Source organism: Electrophorus electricus, chromosome 10 (assembly GCF_013358815.1).
Source record: "Electrophorus electricus isolate fEleEle1 chromosome 10, fEleEle1.pri, whole genome shotgun sequence".
Taxonomy (NCBI): Eukaryota; Metazoa; Chordata; class Actinopteri; order Gymnotiformes; family Gymnotidae; genus Electrophorus; species Electrophorus electricus.
In genome coordinates this window covers 13423243-13444103 of record NC_049544.1, presented here as the reverse complement: position 1 = coordinate 13444103, position 20861 = coordinate 13423243, and the positions used below count along the sequence as shown (strand labels likewise).

At 38.2% G+C, this 20861-nt stretch overlaps 2 protein-coding genes across 2 annotated transcripts; both read left to right on the top strand.

The window, feature by feature from the left end:
- The first annotated feature begins 28 nt into the window (after positions 1 to 28).
- snrnp48 (small nuclear ribonucleoprotein 48 (U11/U12)) lies at positions 29 to 3991 on the top strand. The gene is made up of 9 exons (XM_027002464.2): positions 29 to 234; positions 584 to 697; positions 788 to 848; positions 1467 to 1547; positions 2303 to 2488; positions 2705 to 2826; positions 3063 to 3154; positions 3495 to 3635; positions 3797 to 3991. The coding sequence occupies exons 1-9, from the start codon at positions 88 to 90 to the stop codon at positions 3849 to 3851; spliced, it is 999 nt and encodes a 332-aa protein (XP_026858265.2). The 5' UTR covers positions 29 to 87; the 3' UTR covers positions 3852 to 3991.
- A 128-nt stretch (positions 3992 to 4119) lies between these two features.
- zgc:113232 (uncharacterized protein LOC541546 homolog) lies at positions 4120 to 19471 on the top strand. Its single transcript, XM_027002452.2, has 26 exons — positions 4120 to 4206; positions 4567 to 4827; positions 7764 to 7848; positions 8007 to 8075; positions 9150 to 9421; positions 9499 to 9552; positions 9651 to 9704; positions 9794 to 9847; positions 9927 to 9980; positions 11462 to 11515; positions 11919 to 11972; positions 12221 to 12274; positions 12376 to 12429; positions 12528 to 12572; positions 12801 to 12854; positions 12941 to 12994; positions 13149 to 13202; positions 13824 to 13895; positions 15301 to 15336; positions 15561 to 15605; positions 15733 to 15765; positions 16312 to 16458; positions 17386 to 17562; positions 17717 to 17807; positions 17913 to 17990; positions 18859 to 19471. Exons 2-26 carry the CDS (start codon positions 4807 to 4809, stop codon positions 19062 to 19064), a joined length of 1971 nt encoding a protein of 656 aa, XP_026858253.2. The 5' UTR covers positions 4120 to 4206; positions 4567 to 4806; the 3' UTR covers positions 19065 to 19471.
- Positions 19472 to 20861: the final 1390 nt, after the last annotated feature.

Below are 20861 nucleotides of genomic sequence, written 5' to 3'. Positions count from 1 at the left end.
AAGTTTAGTTCTTCCGGATCATGCGACGTTCAACGTATCAAAACCGAAACTTTTTGGTTCGTGCTATTGGTTCTGTTCACGGGCGAAATGTGTGAAACGTTTACCACAGAAGCACTAGAGGATCGGTTACGGAGTTTGCACGAGCTGACAGAATTTACGGAAAACTGTCGTACACAACTGGCAGAGCTCTTTAATGCACTGGAATGGAATCCGGATTTGGAGTCATACTCCTTGGTAACGTTAGCTAGCTAACAAGCTAATGCTATCTTACAATGGCAATTGTCGAATGCAGCTAGCTATAGGAATAAATCTAAGTTATGGCTCATATTAGCTAGATTGAAATGTTCTAGATATAGCATCTTATTATGTGTGGAAGAAAATGTACTAATAATGTATTTTTTAAAATTAAACTTAACTCTAGGTTACGTAAGTTAGTAGGTAGCTAGCTAACGCTGCCTTATTAGTTAGATAATCTAGCTACCTAATTAACCAGGTTTGTAATTTTTCATACATTTATTAATTTAGAATACTTAATGTATTGCTTGAAGCAATCTAAAATGTTCCTTTATGGTCTTTGTACCAGGAAAAGATGGAGGTTTGTTCCTACGATACAAATCACACTGTTCGTAGTGGGAGCATGGAAAAACACAAAGCAAACTGTCAGCTCGTCCAGTTAGGATACTCCAAAGAGGAACAGGTAAAATCAACATTTCACTTTGTGTTGCCTGTGTTACGTGCAGACATGTCTCCCCGTCACACTAAATCCTTGCTTCTTGTATGAACACAGGCAGAGATGTACGATCCATCCTTTTGCTATGAGAGGGCAAATGTTCCCAGCATAAATGTAGGTGAGTTGTCCGCTCAAAGGGAGTGACGTTTTAAGGAAGTCTCTCGCTCTTTTTTTTTTTTTTTTTTTCCTCTTGTAATGGAGTAATAAGGGTGGCTGGGACAGAGTGCATTGAGTAAACACACAATGCAATGAACGATACTCTCAAGCAACTTTGACATGTTGATCTGCACAGGCCATCAGCCACCTTATACTCTGTTCTTCACTGGTCGTTTTCTGACAATAAACAGCTGTTACATGGATATTTTTGGGTGGCAGACTATTATCAACATGCTGATATTTTTTTTGCTTGCCCCTAGCTACTGACATGGTGCTATCTTGGTTAGGATTATTTAGCTGTTACAGGTACTGCAGTCTTGCTGGTGTTTTTATGAGTATGTGTCACTGCTGAAATGAGAGCAGTCCACCTCTCAAACACACCAAGCAAGAAGCAGTCCTATGGTCAGAAACTGACCATATATGAAGAGCTACAGGATATCTAATAGACTGTGCCAATAGACTCCAGACCATAACTGTGTACAGACAAGGTATTTCTTATATTGTTAGCGAGTGTATGTTCCAAGTACCAGAGAGAGGTTTACAACCATGCATTGTAATTGTTATTCTAACCTTGTAACAGATAAACATACACAACATGAAGTAATCCTGCAAGCTTGTGCAATTGCCCCTCCCCTTCAGTCTGCAGGAGCATACTGCCAAAGTAAGTTCTAAACCAAGGATCTACTCTGTGATATCTCACTGTGAGCACACAGTTTTTTGGCTACTTACATTTTGAAGTATGAATGTAAATCTACTCTTTTAGGATGAATACAAAAAACCTTACCTCAAAGACCTTTATGATTGTATGACTACAGTTATTCTGGACATGACTGTAGATGAGAGAAACGGCAGGATGCATTTGGAAATTCTGTTGAATGCATGATTTACTGGTTATTGACTTAAGTGATTTTTGAACCTTTTTCAGCCAAATATTTTAGTTGCAGCAGAATTTTTTTTCTAAGACTTTTTGTTTTGCTTTCTCATAGTTAAGGATGTCTTAATCCAGTACTGTTATCATTTATCTGTATTCTGTATTTTTTCTAGTAACAGGGGTGAGTATTAGAGGCTGTCTGGTCAAGACATTTTTCCACTCATACTTGCTGTATCCTTTTGAAAATATCCTTTTTCACATCAGTATTTTTTCCCTGACATTAGGACCATTACAGCTTTATGCTCTCACAAAGGTTGTGAGAATAAGAAAATGTACACACAGATGCAAACAGAGTCCATACTTTTTTGTAAAATCATGATTTGGAGATGCTATTACTTTTTTGTAGTGTTCAGTAAATTATATAATTTTGTGAGCCTTCACTTTGTACATTGCTCATTTGGTGGTTATAGGAAGAAAGTTCTCTGTTCATTTATGAATACTCTCCTTGAAGCCAGTATGTTTAAAACTTCCTGTTTTGTGTTAAGGTGATTACTCCACTGAACCTGTGGAAGTTCCTCAGAACCACAAGCGATCAATATGTGACCTCACTGTTGCTGACCGATTGGCCTTGTATGATCATGTTATACAAGTGGCCATGCAGCAGGGTGCAAAGGCACAATCATCCAGCAATGAGGATCTGTATGTGGATCTTGTTTCTAAGCTTAATAAAGGTATCATTTGAGTGTCTGACCTTTAACACATTAAACTTGATTTCCATGCACATACTGTGAATTTAAATAGTAAACATTTACCAATAACAGACCAAGTACTGAAAAAACTGTCTGAAAGTTTCCTGGGTCTTTGTTTAAAAAAAAAACTGTGGGTTTTATTAAGACATATTCCTGTTTTGTGAAGCCCCCTCTGTAAAATCTCTTTGATAAACATAGATGAGGAGCAAAGTGGCCCAAAGTCTCACCTCGAGGTCTTGGCTGAGATGAGGGACTACAGGAGACGACGCCAGTCATACAGGGCAAAAAATGTTCACATCACCAAGAAATCTTACACTGAGGTCAGAATTCTAGCTCTTCTTTTCCCACCTTGTGGGCCTGATATGCCAAGATACAGCCTGCAAGATCAGTTACATAGTTCATGGCTCGAAAAGTAAGCCAATTAAATGAAGTTTCGTGTTATCAGCCCTGTTTATGTACTTGCAATAAAAATGAGAGTGAGGGAGAAAAAAAGTCTTTGGTACAGCAGAGGTCCATGTAGCAGTCTGTATTCACCTGTGTGCTACTAATTCCACAGGTTATTCGTGAAGTGATTGATGTCCACTCTGGGGAGCTGGCGAGACTGTGGCAGCAGGAAAGAGAGGAAGAGAACAAAATATTACAATATAGGTAACGTGAATTATGCCACACCCTTTCAAAGATAATAATCTTGGTGAAGTAGCCTGAGCTACTTCATTGTCGGATTGTTTTTTGTTTTTTTGTTTTTTTTTAAAGAAGGATTACCACTTTTTTATCCAGTAAAAGTAGCTGCTGCTTCAGCTGTGGTTGTTGTCTGTTCTTAGCAGGCTCTGTGGCAGCAGCCACTACATTAAGTGTAATTGTTACCTGTCCAGCTGTTCCCTGAGCAGGCATTCATGCAAACTGCACACTCCTGCATTGTCCTGTCCTCATAAGATGATGGGTATGCTGTATCCTGTTGGTCACTCAGTTTGACATCTGCGGTATGCAGGAGACCATCAGACGAAGGCCGCGCTGCGTCTGCTGAGTCGCGGGAGTCCCACACAAGCAGCAGGGAGAAGTTCAGCTCCCGCCACAAGCGGAAGCGCAGTCGCCAGCAGAGCCAAGATAAGGAGAGCAGAAACAGGAGGAGGTGAGGCTCAGGGGCCCATCTGCACGTTTAGTTCTTGTCATATATGGAAGCAGCAGTGTTTTTCACTGGTCATTCATTATGTGTCTCTAATCATCTTCCTCATAATGTTATCCCGTGTTGCTAATTTTAATTTCAACCCTTTCCTGTCCTTTTGTATATAGGGGTTCCCGTTCTTCTGAAGAGAGGCATCACAAGAAAAAGAAGAAGAAGAAGTAATGAATTGTGTGTTTGTAATTAGGTCAGAATGCTGGATTTTATTTTTGGTTTTTTTGTGGATCCTGCGTGAACTCTCAATGCAGAAGTTTGAATAAGAATTTCCAGATTATTTGGGTGCATTAAATTAAATCTTAACTGATCTTGTGCTGTTTTTTAAATTTATTTCTCCTCAATTATTCTTATAATTCATATTATATGATGCATGTCATATGACAGTGTTTAGTGTAATCTCTTGGCTGTTGTAGTTGTTTTTACACAATACTAAAGCTCTGGTTTGAATATGTGATGGCACATTTCTCCCAGCCACAAAACCCCTGGTTGAGTGTGCCTGGCCTGGCCATACATATTTTGGGAGGTAAGCCATGGTTACTGGTCCTCCACATTTACATATCTGTCCACTTGCATGTGTGAGATTTTACTTATAGTGGGTGGATTTACTGTCCCATGCTGGCTATGCTGCCTAAAATTAAGTTAATTTTGTTAGCTGATATTGAAAGGAAGAAAAGCTGGTAAAAGCTTTTTCATGAATCATTTTGAATACTGTCCTGTGATTGTGAAAAGTATATCTTAAAAACAAACAAACAAAATACAGATTGGACAATCAGGTTCAATAAGTTACCCTTTTTATCATCAATGTTGAAAATACTATGCATCTCCTGCCCACAGTCTACAAGCATTTCTCATGGGGGCGGGGGGTTTGGTATTTCTCACCCAGCTGAGGAGAGGAGGGAGCCTGGGACACCCTGGTAAGGGCCCAGCAGATCTGCATGGCTGTCTCAGCACAGGGGCACTGGCACCGTGGGTGGGGAGGGAGAATGCTGTGAGAAGCACTGCCAGTCTTACACTCGTGCGCACACAGCCTGAGACTGAGCCTGTGAGCCTGCATTCGGAGTGACAGGCCCCTCTGTGGACCTTGCAGACGTGAGAGAATCCAGAGCAGGAAGGGCCACTGGCCATGGCAAACTCCAGGGTGAAGGTGAGCGAGAGGAGCTCTTCAGTGCATGATCACAAACTGAAGATGTTGCATCAGATTCAAATTCTATTGTTCAAATTAGATGCTTTGCAAGATACGGGATTATTAATTCCACCTTTGCATGTGAAGTGTAGTGTCATGGATTTAACTTTATATGATCTTAAGAGCAAAAACGGAAATGTATGCATGTGCTTGTGTGTACTGTTCATTTAAATTATTCTCACATAATGTTATCAGTGCTAATGTAACAGTGCTTGTCTTATTTTGCCTTAGACAAATTAATGTTATTGTCTGCGTGGAGCGGCATACAAGATCTTGATTGTAAGACATTCAGTACTTTGAGTTCTACTTGTTCCAATACAGGATAAAGTGAAATATTGGCTCAGTCTTTTAAATTAGTTTTTTTTATTCATGGTTTGTCTAATTGCAAAAAGCATCCAGCATGTTCTCAAGAATTGTCTTTTTCTCCAATAATTTTTTACTAGTTTATAGTAGTTGAAGTGTTATATCAGGTTCTGTTGCTGGTTGAATGTATATCGCACAGTTCTGTAAGTGGCTCCTTAGTTTTCAGTAAGGGGTGGTGAGCACTGGCACATAGGTGGAGAACTTAGAGAAGTAAGAGAGTGCATGTATCCCACACTGCACCTCTTTGTCCCAGAGGGCCTGTGGGTTGATGAGAGCCCTTGATGGAGTCCACAATCTCCACCTCTCACTCTAACCTCTTGGACTGACAGGAGTAATGTAACTTAACAGTAATGAATGGACCTCGTAACTTTAAACAGCAAACAAAGGTCTTCATCCTCTACTCTCAACTCAGCTGTTAAATATCAAGAGTTTAAACATAACCTGTCTTTGACTATATGGAAAGATAATATTGGTCAATAATATTTTTTCTTTCAGCAAAAACACCTTTATTGTACATTTTTTTACTCTAAATCCAAATATGTTTTCAAAATTTTTCTATCTCTATTTCTATTAGATTCCCCCCCCCCCCCCCCCCCCCCCCCACTAGTATACTCACATGCCATTATATACTCAATGTAAAGCTTTCCATGAAGCTATGCATGATGGAGCCATACCAAAAACAGTTTTGAGTTGAGTGTAAAAAGCACTGTAAGACATCTATTTTTGTTTGTAAAAGTTCAAATTGTGTTGCCCTGTGTAGTCATCCAGTCTTTGTGCTGCAATGGCTTTCAAATGTTTGTCTGGCAAAACCTCGTTCGCATCTACTATATAATGTAAATGACCCATAGAAACATCAAGAAAATGTAGAACAAATCTTTTGTACATCTCTGTGCACCCAGGAGTGAAAAGCTGTGTGCATGCATGAGAAAGAAAGTGATACTGAAAACAAAAAGTTGTAATGGTGTAGAAATGGGTCCCCAGACATTCTGGTCCGGAATGTAAGAGCAGGCTGAGAATTATTGTAAATCATGAGGGTAGGACTGTAAGACTGCCACTTGGCAGTGATCTAAATGAGATCAGACAAAAATACAAAAGTCTGCCTTTGTTTCTTAACAAAGGAGCATTTTTAAATATTTTAGGCCTGTACTGCATATCTGCTTACTAGTAATGATCTTAATTCTACAAATGGAAAAACTAAAGAAGAGTGTTTCAGTCCTCATTTTCCCCAGTGCTCACATACATAACACTCTTTGTCAATTCTCTGGTGGACTTCCACTCTAAACCTAAATAAAGATGAGCAACATTGTAGGAGGCCATTCATATCACAAACTTCTCTTGGCAAGGCAGTGCATATTACATGTTAGGATACTCATTTTGATGTTATCTGACAGGAATGCATGGAATGACTCAGAGATTAATATTAGCTCTATCCAGTAGGGGGAGACATCCAGTCTTATTTATATCTTCATCCTGCAATGGTCTTTCTTGGAAAAAAAAAAGTCATTCTGGCATTAGTGTTCAAATGAATATTCCAGTATATATTTTCCTCAACCTGTAATTGCTGTTGGATTAAGTTCAGTGGAAGTTGTAGATATCAGTCTAACCAAGAGGTCATTTCCCCAGTTAAATACAGGAATATGTGCCTGTAAATGTCAAAGTGAGCAAATATACACATTACACAGCAATACATTTTACTTACTAATGGCGTAATAGCTGACAATATGATACCATTTGTCAAAATATTGCTCTTATAAGATGTAGTTATATCTGCTGTCAAAATACAGGAAAGCTCTAGTACTGACTTACAGTTACTCTAAGATGAGGCGATATGTTAGCATTTACTCTTCCTAATTATTCCTGCGATAGAATAATATTCAATGAATGTGTCATTTAACGTCATATATATTATACCAACTTTAATTCTACAAATAAACACTATCAGTGTGACAGAATGAAAACAGCTGCATGCATCATTATAGTTGAGTGAGGAAATAGATTCATCAACATTATAATGTTAAAACATTTAACATTTTAGGTCTTGTGGCCAAAATATTGATAAGCTTATTTATAAAATTACACTGTATGATGTGGTTCAGTGTAAGAGCAGTTAATAGGATTAAGCAAGCAATATTTCAAATTAACACTTTTTGTCAACAATGAAAATGGAGACAAATTAATGCATAAATGATTCAATGAAATGAATACAGTATTTACACAGAAGGAACCTTGGTATATCTTATAGCAGCATATAAATGTTTAAAGTGTATAAAATGCCTATGTGCATTATTATATTATATAAAACTATATTAATTAGTCACACATGTAAGTTTTCTGTCTTCTGCTATGTAATGTAGTGGGCATTTTTCTTCTCTCTTTCTGGGGTTTCACATTATAGCTTTGTGTCTTCTGTGGCTGCTCCCAGTTTCCATGTGTCCCAGTTTCCTTAAAACACTGGGTGGGATAGGAGGAGGAGAATGGCCATAGGTGCGTGCTGTGTAAGTTTGATGGTGTCTGTGTTCCTCTGTGGCTGTCAGGTGTGGGCTGTGTCTCTAAGCACAGTGCTACTGCTGTGTGTGCTCCATTGCAAGGCCCAGGATGACTACTCTGGCTACCCCTCAGGTCAGAGTCCACAACAGATAGATCTGCAGAAAATGAGCAAACTAAAGCTTTGTAAACCTGCATAAAATCAAGCTGTATCCACTTAGCATCATTCATCATCATCCTTAACACATGCAATTTAATAAATAAAACCATTATTTCCCCATTGGATTACTTAGGTGATGAACATACATATGAAGGCTCCTTAGTCAATGGATATGATGAACACTCTGGATATACACAGCCTGGTAGGGTCATGCCAACTGTTTGTTTTTGTTTGTTTGTTTTAATCTGCAGAATGTTGGCATAGACATGTGAGTGTTCTAATACTGCATTACAAATAAAATCCATCAACAACTTTACCAGTAGCAATAAATAAATAGCTCAACCATTCTAACATGGCTAACAGTGACTTGTAGCTACTAATAAGCATGTCATTTGAATAATGCTAATAGGCAGCTATTTTTTATTCATCATTTTTAAACTATTAAACTCCTTTAAAGCAGTATTCTCTCACTGCCTGACTATATCTGTTTTAGCCTTTGTTTCAGATGACCAAATATATTTCCATAGCTACTGTTATCATTGCATTTAATATTCCTAATATTTTGTCAAGTTTTGATGAAAATTTGAACTTGATGTGCATAATAAGACACAATGCAGATAGACAACATCCATCAATTCCGAATATATGTCTTGTTTATTGGAATTAGACAACTCTTTCATAAAGGTTCTGTAAAGAAACATAAAAAATCATTCCACAAGGTTAAATTTTATTCACAAACCAAATATTGGGGCATATGTATGTCACATTACCATTTCATCTTAACAAATGAGTATTGAAACTTATTTAAGGCAGCAGCTATTTAGGACTAAATGTATCACAGAAGTCTGTTTTGATTGATGTATATGTTTGTTCTTTGATCAGTGCCAATATTTCAGCTGTATATGTATTCATTTAATTAATTATAGCAAAAAGAAGTTATGATCTCTAGGCTAATATATGCTTTATCATGATGTATGTATTTGAAATCAAAATGTACAGTGTGGGCTATTATTGCAAAGGATTAAAGTATATGGAAACTCCTTTTATCTCCACTCATGATATGGAAGTAGCCTGCACTTGCCTGTTACTCAGTAACAACTGCATCTGTCTCTAAATCTGATGGGTATTGATGCCCACAACTTATTAACTCCTACCCTTCTGTTTATTATTTCACTTGTATTTGTTCTGTATTAATGGACCTAGTAATCTCTTTCTGGAGAGTAATATGAGCCAGCCAGTCTACCAGTCTCACAGTCCCTTTTCAATGCATTTCAAGTGGACTACCCTCCAGAGCCCACACACACCTACGAGGACGAGCAGTCTGCATCTGCATATGACCCCTATGGCCATGCTCCAACAGTGGTCACCATGCTCACAGAGGAGGCCTACCCTTATGCCACTACCACAGACACATATGGCTATGCCAAAGAAGTGACCACCCTGACCACGGAGGTGCCATTTGAAGGGGATGCCTCATTGGTGGAAGGACCCACTGAGTGTGACTGTGAGCCAGGAGAGCCTGGGTTTGCGGGCTTTGCTGGGCCGAAGGTAGGTCATCTCAGTAACAGCAGGTTTGGCAGCTCTGGTTTTGTCTTTATACATTATTAATAGCTTTTTGTTGTTAGGGGTCCAAAGGGCCTCAAGGAAAACAGGGATTCCCAGGGGCTCAAGGAAGAGAGGTAAGTGGTCTGAACTTTGATCTGCTCTGTACATCAGACCCTGATTTAAAAAAAAATCTTTAGTAGCTTCCGATGACTATCCTTTGTCGTGTTGTTAGGGCTACAAAGGAACTAAAGGTGTTCGAGGCCGGGGGGGTGACACAGGCCCCCTGGTGAGCTGCTTACCCTCCATATCCTTTTTTAAGAGTTGAGTCATTTGTAGATACAGGCTTCCTCTCCAATTCCTGCTTTCTCTCTTTAGGGTGACCCTGGGCCTGATGGAGAGGATGGTGAATCTGGTTTCTCTGGTGCAATGGTGAGTGGAGAAGAGTCCAGCACCATAGACTTGTATTCTTTTGGAGTGTCTTACACATGTTCTAATTCCCTTTCTGTAGGGGTTACCTGGGCTGCCTGGAGACCCAGGTGAGAGAGGAGAATCTGGATTAAAGGTAATGCAGTTACCTTGAATCACTCTTGTGAGGAGGTAACCCCATTAGTAAAGCTTGTATGTAAAAAAAATGTATATGTGTTTATGAACACTGGGTGAACATTTATTAGAACACCTACTACATGGCTGTGCCTAATTGATAACCCTACATTGTTACAGTCAATTAAAAATTGTAATCCACCATTTGTATCACTATTGCACTTTAAATTTAGGTGACTGTGCTGTCCTTTTTCAGGAGTGACCTTGATTTGGCCAAAGGGCAAGTGTTAGATTTAAGATTGTAATTGTCCTTATAAATAATGTTTGTGCAAACAGTTATGAATACCGTGGCATTGTTGTTTATGTCAAACAGGCTGGTTTGAGTATTTCAAAAACTACTCATCCTGTAGGAGTTACACAGATAATAGTTTATAAGGTTTATACAAAATGGTGCAAAAAAAAAAAAAAAACATCCACTAAGCTTAAGTTCAGCAGGCAGAAATATGTTGATGAGAGAAGTCAGAAAAGAATGGCCAGACAGAAATGCTGATAGGAAGGCTATGGTAACTCAAATTAACACTGTCTCCAACCCTGGTTAGCAGAAAAGCATCTCAGAACAAATAGTATGTCAAACATTGAGGTGGATGAGTTACAACAGCAGAAGACCAAACCACATTTCACTCATGTCACCTAAGAACAGAAATCTGTTGTTACAGTAGGCACAACCATACCGAAACTGGACAGTTAAAGATCTGAAATACATTGCCTGGCCTGATGAATCTTGATTTCTGCTGTTATATGAAGATGGTGGGGTCAGAATTTAATGTCAACAGCATGAATCCATGGACTCAACTTGCCTTGTATTAACTGTTCAGGCTGCTGGTGGTGTATTGGTATGGGCAATGTTTACTTGGCACACACTGGGCCCTCTAATTTCTAATGAATATAATTTGAATGGCACAGCAGAGTATTGTTGCTGACCATGTGTATCCCTTTATGGCCACAGTTTACTCATCTTATAATGGATAATTCAGCATATAAATGTACCAAGTCACAAACAACAAGTTGTCTCAAACTTGTTCCATAACCATGACAACAAATTGAGTATATTTCACTGGCCAACTCCCTGGCCACCAGCCATAATTCCAATAGAGAACCTTTTGGGGTGTGGTAGATTAGAAGATTTGCAGCATATGTAGCTGGAAGCAGATGAAAGCAGAAAGTAAATGATTTAATTATGCTGTTCTGAGAGAGAATGGTGTTGGTGAGTATATCACCTTCCCTGCTTTCACAACAAGCAACTCACGGGAGAGGTCACAGGAAACATTGCATACATGTGTAGAGAACAAGATAAGTTACCATCGCTTAACTAACATCTCAGTATATACAACTGACTCAAAAAGACAGATAACATATAGGTACAGCCATAGAGTAGTGGTGCCTGATTAAGTGATCACTCGTTATGTGATGAGTAGACTATAAGACTGAGTGTGTCTGTTATAGGGTGATGTAGGCATGGACGGCCCCCGTGGGGGAGTTGGACTTGCAGGAGAGGTGGTGAGTAAACTGAGACATTGAGTCAGAGTGACTCACCCAAGGAATATATGCAGCTTGTTCAGCCTCCAACCATCTCCAATCAGCTGTTTCTCATCAGCATGAACAATGAGGCCAAAATGCCATTTTTATTAAGTGCTTCACTGCCCTATTGATTTTTCTATTTCCTAAAAAACAGAAAATATCACTTAACCAGGACTAGAAAATAAAAATGAACATGGTCTGGGTTGCCACTATATCAAACATACTGTTTAGGGTTTTCTATGAGGGTGCTATTAGTGTTATATCCAACATCCATAACTCTGAACTCTGATATCCCAGCAGTAGTCATAATGATGTGCTTCCCGCTGTCATATACTCCCACTTAGTTCTAAAGTTCACTTCAGTGTTTTCACTTTGATTGTAGGGCCCCGTTGGTCCAATTGGCCCACCAGGAACTGCAGGGGCTAAAGGCATTAAGGTAAACAACTCCCGCATTATTCAGTTTTTTTATTCATGAATAAATTATACCAGTGGAATTCCAAATTATGTCAATTTTTCTAAAGGAAGATTATGCCACATTCATAAGTGTTATTTTTTCCAGAAAAAAGGAACTGAACATACAGATATAAAGATCATGTTGGGATGCTTTCTTGTCCAAAACATGGCTCAAAACTGAAGCAACACTGTATATAAGGAATGATAAACTATACCGAACTACCTTTATAGGGATCCACTGGGAAACCTGGGAAACAGGGACCCCAGGGACGACAAGGACCAAAGGTAGACAGAGTCCTTTTAGATTCTGATTTGATTTGACAATGAACCATATGGTTATGTTGAACCAATCAGTTATGTTGAAATAAATCTTTCTTTCTTTACAGGGTCAGACTGGAGCACCTGGATTTCCTGGAGACATTGGAGAACAGGGTTACATGGTGAGTTAATTGCTATCCTTATCATCTCTTCACACTAACAAATGGGAAATATAACTTTTTTTTAATATGAAACATTCCTTGTTACATGTGTTTTATAGGGCTATCCTGGAATACCAGGGGACAGGGGAGTACACGGACCAAAGGTTATATTTATTTCTTGTTTTTATTATCTCCCAAATCAAAAAATGTAATATTTTTGTCACTGAATAAATAACAAGTATTCAAGTATTAACGCTTAGCTATGATGTTGATAGAAAGCTTTTAAAAATACATTATCCAGTACATACTTTACCAGAAAATAGGAACTGAAATTCAATATTTCAAGAAGAATAACATTTCCTTTCTTCCTTTCTTCACTGTCTCATCTTCAGGGTAGTAAAGGTGTTAGTGGCTTGCCAGGAAGTGATGGAGAACCTGGAGAGGATGTAAGTTTCAGCTTGCAGCTACTATATATTTTATTAAACAGGTCTGGAAGTTTTTAAAATATATTTTCTGGCATGACACCCCCTAGGGACCTCCAGGTGTTCCTGGAATTATTGGGGTTCCTGGGCCAATGGGACCAAAGGTAAAAAATAAAATAAAATAAACATATAGAATCTGAAGTAAAATCTAGCAAACTGATGATCACATTTCATGCCTCTTCAATATTACCTGAAGATCTTTTTTACATGACTTGTGATTTTCTGTGAAGTCTTATTACACCACTCTTCTTTCCTAAGGGCTTGAAAGGAGACCGTGGACAGTGGGGACTTCCCGGCAGAGTAGGCACTAGGGTAGGCCATTCTGCTACGTTCAGCAGGATAAACAGTATAAATGACAGAAAGACTAATACTTGTTTACCATTTGCTTGCTAAATATTTGCTCAGATAGAACACAGACAAAACACATCCAGAAAAACGCATCCAGTTAAAACACATCCAGACACAGAAAATGTCATGTTCTTCTAGTTCTAGCATAAAATCCCCCTATCACATGACATTTGTGAGTATAAGTATGGCACTCTCGGTACTCCCTCTTCCACATACGTGATAAGGGGATTTACAATGTATGAGTGGAAGTGAAACTACCAGCAGTTTCTATTTTTATAGGCCAACATAACTTCCATTTTCAGCAATGTGTGCATGTGTGGGTGTGTGTGGGTGTGTGTGGGCGTGTGTGGAAAGAGAGGGAGAGAGAAAAAGGAAAAGAGAACATTAAGCTTTAGTTTAGAAAATAGTTAATAATCAGTTAAGTAAGTTATAATTTAGTCACAGAAAGAATTCTTTTTTTAATAAAGTTTTTAAAATTAATTGACCTCCCTTTGAAATAAAACGTTATATAAGGAAAAGGTTATAGGGTAGATAAAGATAATCTAAACCTGCTGAACAACTTTTATATTTTTACTGTGGTTTCAGGGTCTACAAGGAGAACCTGGAGATGCTGGAATTCCAGGAAAGCCAGGTCCAAAAGGTCTACAAGGGCAGCCTGTAAGGATCATACCTGACACTTCCTAAAGGAATAACCAATAGTTTCAGTCAGAGTGTACTATAATCTCCAAGATGCATTCCACTCTACAGGGACACTTAGCATTGCCTTTTATTCCCTACATATTAATCACATGAGTTCAGTAAAAGGAACTGTGGTTGATCAAATCCTTTCCTTTTCTTTTTTTCAGTTGGAGAATATGACAGTTTATTTTATTTACTAATGTTGCTAGACTGAACTGTTTCCATGTAAGGTCAATCCTATATTTAGCATATAAAAACAAATATCTGGTTGAAATTGGCTAGACAGCTTGCTATAGATAATATTTACTTCAGGATAACAAACATTAACTAACTAGGTAAAAATTAACAAGCGAAAGTACTTGTCCAGCTAATATGACAACTTTCCTAAAACTCCCACATCATTGATAGTTTTCAGCACAAGTTAAAGTACATTGCAAACTGAAAGTTTTAATTCACTACAGTTTGGAATCTCCCTTAAAATGTTTGAATTTCTTGTGTAGTCCCCTGGAAACTACAATTTAGAATTAGTCATTCAATAATATCATAATTTTACTTATGTTCAGTTGTTCTTATGAGGAAAACAATCTGATATTTATTCATTTATATTTTAGACATTTATTTTTTGTGTGTTGAATTTCATTCTGCTGGTGACAGCACCACCTGGTCATATCACTTTGGTGTTTGCTGTTAGTCACATCTCCCATTTAAAACATTTATTATATTTTTATTTCAGGCTTTCTATCATAAAACGAGAGCAAAAGCATATAACAAATATCAGTTCTTATGTTTATGTATGCATTACAATTGTTGTGGCCTAAACATTTATAATTCTTTCTAATGTGAGAGGGTTGGGGGTTGTATTGGACACTTTTTTTGTTTATTTTTGTTTTGGAGGCTACTTGCACCCGAGTCATTATTTAATTTAACTACTTTGACTTGAGTATCATTTTAGTTTATTACGCCCTTGTTAGCCTATTGAATTATTGTCATGTCTAAACATATCTGAACATTACAATAGACAAATCTCATATTCTATATCACTTTTAGAGCTGTGTGAAATAATATAAGACATTGATAAACTATTTTCCTGATGTACAATTGTATTAAATGATTGTGTAATATATTTTAAATGTTTAATACTAGTCAAATGATTAGCTGAGAAGACACTAATTAATCATCTTATCCTTCTTTTTATATTTCAGTTAAGCTGCCCTCTTATAGACCTGTGATTATTTGTCATTGTGACATGTAGCTGCAGGTCTCTTGTAATTGCTTGACAAAAGTAGAATCTCTAGAGTAATTAAAACATGTATATTTTCTTTAACAATGCTTTGGCTTGGGTACTTGTTAACTTAAATTGACTATCAGAACTCCCATTTTGTAGGGTGCTAAAGGGGAGACTGGACCAGATGGCATTAAGGTAATCTTTAAATTTGCTTTATCTCAGATGCATTTACAGAGGTCATGCTTTATAAGTGTCCTGCCCACACAATTCATAGCACTGGTAAAATTGTGTGACCATGTTTGTGTGATTAGCATGACATTTGAGATGTAGTCAATATCACATGAAACCAGCTGGTTGTTCACATGACATCAGAGATGTCCCATCTTGTGATGAGAATTTCTACTTTTTTTTTTTTCTAGGGAGAAATAGGAAGAAGAGGTGTAAAAGGGCATAAAGGAGAGAGGGTAAGGATGGTGGTATTTGCTTTTTTTCCTGTTGAGATTCGCATCATGTTTTCTCTTCCTGTTTCCATTAGATGTGATGGAGGTTTTGTTTTGTTTTTTTCAACTTTTACTTCCTTTTTCCAAACAGGGAAGTTTAGGCCCCCGTGGTAACAAAGGACAGGTTTGTTGTTTAAGCCTTGTTTATTTAAGTTTTTTTTATGTATTTGCTAACATTGAAACCCTTTTCATCAAATTCTTATTGTGTGTCCAAAAGCTGCAGTCAGTTTGAAATGAGAGCGCAACAGTAGGGTGGTCAGTGTATAAGTAATAGGCCAACATTAAGTCAGTCAGTCTGTAAGAGACAGGCCAACAGTAGGGTGGTCAGTATGTAAATTTAAGCCAACACTAGATTGGTCAGTCTGTAAGTATCTCCTAACAGTAGGGTGTTCAGTCTATAAGTGATAGGCCAACAGTAAGGTGTTCAGTCTGGACGTATAGGCAAACAGTAGGATGGTCAGTCAATAAATGATAGGAAAATAGTAGGGTATTCAGTTTGGTAGTAATAGGGCAGCTGGCATATTCTAGTTCATAAGCTAGTTCTGGAAGGTCATTGGTACTATAAATGTCAGCCATACAACAAAAATATTCTGTATAGTGATTTGCTGTGAATCCTAATTAATAGATAATTTGCTTGTCACTCTGAGTTGTGCAATGTGCATATGTGCAGCAAGGAGAGAAAGGCTACCATGGACCTGCTGGCCATCTTGGTCGGGTGGGACCTCCAGGTGTCCCGGGCCCCAGGGGTGACACTGGTCCTGTTGGTGACCTGGGCGAGAAAGGACACAGTGGACCAAAGGGAGAGCCAGGTGAACCTGTGCGTATCGCAAAGCTCACACATGTCCTTCCTCTGCTGTCAGTCAAGCTCTCCAAGCTTTAAACTAATTATGCAATTATTACATATAAAGAAAGCAGTGACAGTTTTCACAAAAACATTGTAAGACAATGGTAGAGCGAGTATCACCGTATCTCATTTAAAATTAAAGCTACAATGTTTTTGGGAAACAAGGCCCTGAACAAATAATCGAGTGTTGAGCTTTAACACATTTTCAAAATATTCTATATATGTACAATATAAATTATTTGCCCAGTACCCCCATTAGCTCCCAATGCTAATTGCCCTGTAGCGTAATCTAATAAGGTGTTGGTATCTTATATATCTCCCCATCATTTCAAACTGCTGCCCAGACAATGACAGTGTATAGCTCAGCGCTTTTTATGAAGAAAGTTAATCCATCAATTTTGTCTTCCTCACAATTAAAAACTGTATATTGCCAATTAACAGTGGCATGTAGCCAACAACCAACGTGTACTTTAGAACACTAAAAACTGGAGTTTGGGGTGTTTTGAGCAATATTCTAGCAATTTTCAGTTGTCCTAGCAGTTTCAGCAGTCCTAGCAATATCAGATGCACAGGTGACCTTATCAAAGAACAGTTTCTAAATAAGCAGCAATAGAACAAAGAGACCGTTTTAAATGTTGGTAGGGATATGAATATCATGATAAATTATAAATAAAAATAAGATGAAAATACATATATTTCCTTAAACTATAACAGTAATAGTGTAATATGAGCAGTTCTAAGAACCATGCACCTGTTAGTTATTTTATGGCTTGTGTGATGCCTGAGATTCCTGGTCATATTGTGTCAATCAGTAGACAAGATAACAGCTTGGTTGATACAAATAAAACAATTAGTAATTTTCTGGAGTGTCCTGTGTGTTGATCTGCATGTCTTTTGTAGGGTCCTGGACTGACAGATGACCAGGTTTTACAGCTATGTCGAGGTGTGGTCACTGCACAGATCTCCCAGTATGCTGCCTCCATTAGAGCTAAGTGTTCTCAGGGTTGTCCTATCAACAACCGAAGACTAATTGGACCGCCTGGAGCTCAAGGGCTCCCTGGAGATCCAGGCAAATCTGTGAGTGACTAGGCATGCCTAACTTAATACTTAAATGTAACACAGTCAATCAGTCAGTTTTAGAAGTCAAATAAATAAATAAATATCATGTTTGTATTTGGCTTATATTCTATATTTTCCCTAAATGCTTTTTTTCCTTGACATGTCTGCACAGGGCAAAGCTGGCAAACCTGGAGCTAAAGGAGCCAGAGGGCCTCGAGGTGTGACAGGTGTAGAGGGACAGAAAGGAGCAACGGGAGACAGAGGTACTTTCTGATACTAAATCCTTAAGTGTTATAAATACACTGGTGAGCTGACTGACCAGTTTGACCAGTACAACTCTTAAAAATGTGCTCTGATTAATCCTGAAGGTACAAAAGGTCAAAAAGGGCAGCGGGGAAACCCTGGTCAAGGCCTTCCTGGCCATGATGGTCCCCAAGGCCCCAGAGGTAAGATACCTCAAGTTCAAGTTCAAATTCAAAGAGGTTTTATTGTCATTTCAGCTATATACAAGTACACAACAAAAACGAGACAATGTTCCTCCTGGACCATGGTGCAACACAAAACAACAGTACAACAGACAACATGCTACACAAGTGCAAACAGTCCAATATAGTGCAAAAACATTAAACATTAAATAAACAATAATAAATACAGGACAGGACAAATACAAAATGAGTAGACAGTGCAATTAATTAGTCCAATATACAGTACTGGGAATATGTAAAGTGAGTTGTGCATAGGAGTCAGTGAAATGCTATACTGAACTATACAGTCAGTGCTATACAGTCACCGGTAGCAGCCAGAACAGTTCAGAGTACAGTGCTGGTTTAGTACAGTACTCTAGCAGCAAGTAGGATAATGTGCAAGACTGCAACAGGAGTGCATAGTTTATTTGTGTGAGGTTTGACTTCAGCACTAGTCCGATGCAAAACAATGTGTGAGTGTGTGTATGGATATGTATGTATGTGTGTGTGTGTGTGTGTGTGTGTGTGTGTGACTGTGTATAAGTATGTGTGTTTGTATAAAAGTGCCCATTTTTGGAATCTGAATTTGAATTGGAGTTAGCCAGAGTTCAGGAGTCTAACTAATGGCTTCTGGGAAGAAGCTGTTGCACAGTCTGGAGGTGCGGGACCGGATGCTTCATTTTGTGTGTCGTTTGAGCAGCATTTAAATGTCTGTGCTGATGTTTCCTGACATACTATCAGCCATACCTCAGTACATTTTTGTCGCAGAAGGAACTTTTACTTGGAAATACCATGGCATATTTCATGTTCTTATTGATAATTTATGAGTGAACTCTGCTTTTCCACACAGGGCTGCCAGGCCATCCTGCAGAGCCTAGGAATGGACTTGATGGACCTCCTGGCCCTCGTGGGTTCCCAGGTCCTCTGGGTCAGCCAGGTATGGTTGGTGATGCAGGTGTACCAGGAGTGTGTGAGGCACGGGACTGTAGCATTCATGCGCCGGTTGTACGTAAAGAGCAGGGTCTAGTAAAGGGCCCTCTCAGTACCAAGATCTAAGCACATAAAGGCTGCTGGGGCTTGAAGGATGGCAGTTCCAGTGCATAGCAGTGCTATCCCTGTGGTCTGCTCACTGGTAACAAGGCAGAGCTCAAGTGCACTTTTTTGGAAGACATCACAAGGAGGATGAGAAATGCCAGAGAACTTTTTCACTCTCATTTTAACCATCTCATTCTGATATTTCCTGAGCCTTCTCCCAAGCTAAGACAAATAAATATGACTGAAACTAACTAGGACCAAAATGAAAAACATTTGAGTGTATGAATATAGAAAATGACTTGCACCTCAGTTGGTGAGGAATAACATCTGATTTTGTTCTCAGTATCATAAATGATGTGGATTCATTGCAAATAAAGAGGATATGTAAATAATATTGTAATCTTATGTACATGTACTGTGTTCCTAAATATCACTGATAAACAAATTACTTTTTCCAAACTGCGCTGTGACTTATTTAGTAATGAAGCATGTATAAGAGATAAGACCTGTCTACAACTAAAACATCCTCCAAAATCACAGAAGCAAAGGAAGGAAAGAATACAGTTTCATTTTAATCATTTAATCATATAAATTCACAAATATAATCTCTTAATTTTAGCACAAATACAAACAATAATGAAAACAAAAATGAAATGAGGTGTTCTGTTCTAGCACCTTCATGTTCAGATAGTAGAACACTGTCATCTGATAATCTACTAGCTGCATATGATTATGAGATGTATATCATAATCTATTAACTGCAACAACAAACTGCACAACACTAAATACCAACTATTGATGATATCCAAATAAATATAATTTTAATAACAATATAATAAAAATTGCTCTGTTAAAACAAAAATCCAATTCCATGTATACAGAAAATACATAGTTCATTTGGTATACTGACAGTTAGCAGCATGCAGGGGCGGACTGACCATTAGGGCAATGCCCAGCGGGCTGCAGACTCTGGTCTGGCCATGGGCCAGCCGTTTCATGAAATAAATTTTATGTACTGGTTACTGTTTGAAATTAATTTTCTAAACTAGTCTAAACTAATAAACATTATCTGTCCGGTACTGTGATTTATATAGTCCTATATAATATACCATATTACGTCATCAAGTTGGTTCAGTTGTCAATACACAACGTTGCAGCGAAAAAACGTTTTCGGCCTTTTGCCGATTTCTGTTTCGATACCGCTACATTTCAGGTAGTATATACATTATTTCAATTGATTTTATCTCATATCTATTATTTAAATTATCCGGTATTAATAATTAGTGTACATTATGTATTATGCATTTTATTGTTGTCTGGTCATCCGCATGAGCAATAATTTGTGATTTTCAGCTGCGGTTATTAGGAATGTTTGATGTTAGGACCGAACATTTAGAGTTTATCCTTAAGTTAATGGACTATTTCAATCATGTGAGGTTTACATTATAATCTAGGTTATAATTTATTCAATTGTTTTATGAGCAGTTGGATTATCGACTTAAAAATAATTGTTTCATACCTGTAATAACTTACTATACTTTAGGCCTAACCGCCTATATGGGTAATTATTTGGCATTGAATTAAGTTCTATTAACACTCACTCATGACCTCGTCCTCGTTTGAGCTCGTATCATTATCATTCATTTCAGTCATTCAGTGTCTGTTGCCAAATATGAGCCAGATCAGCGTAGAACGCAGACTGATCGGAGTAGGACGCATCACCAACATCTGCGTTCCTCGGTGATCTGTTCCTTGTTCACCTGAGGAACTTTGGTGAAGTTCCACTGGGAACTATGGAAGAGCTGCATAGACATTTGC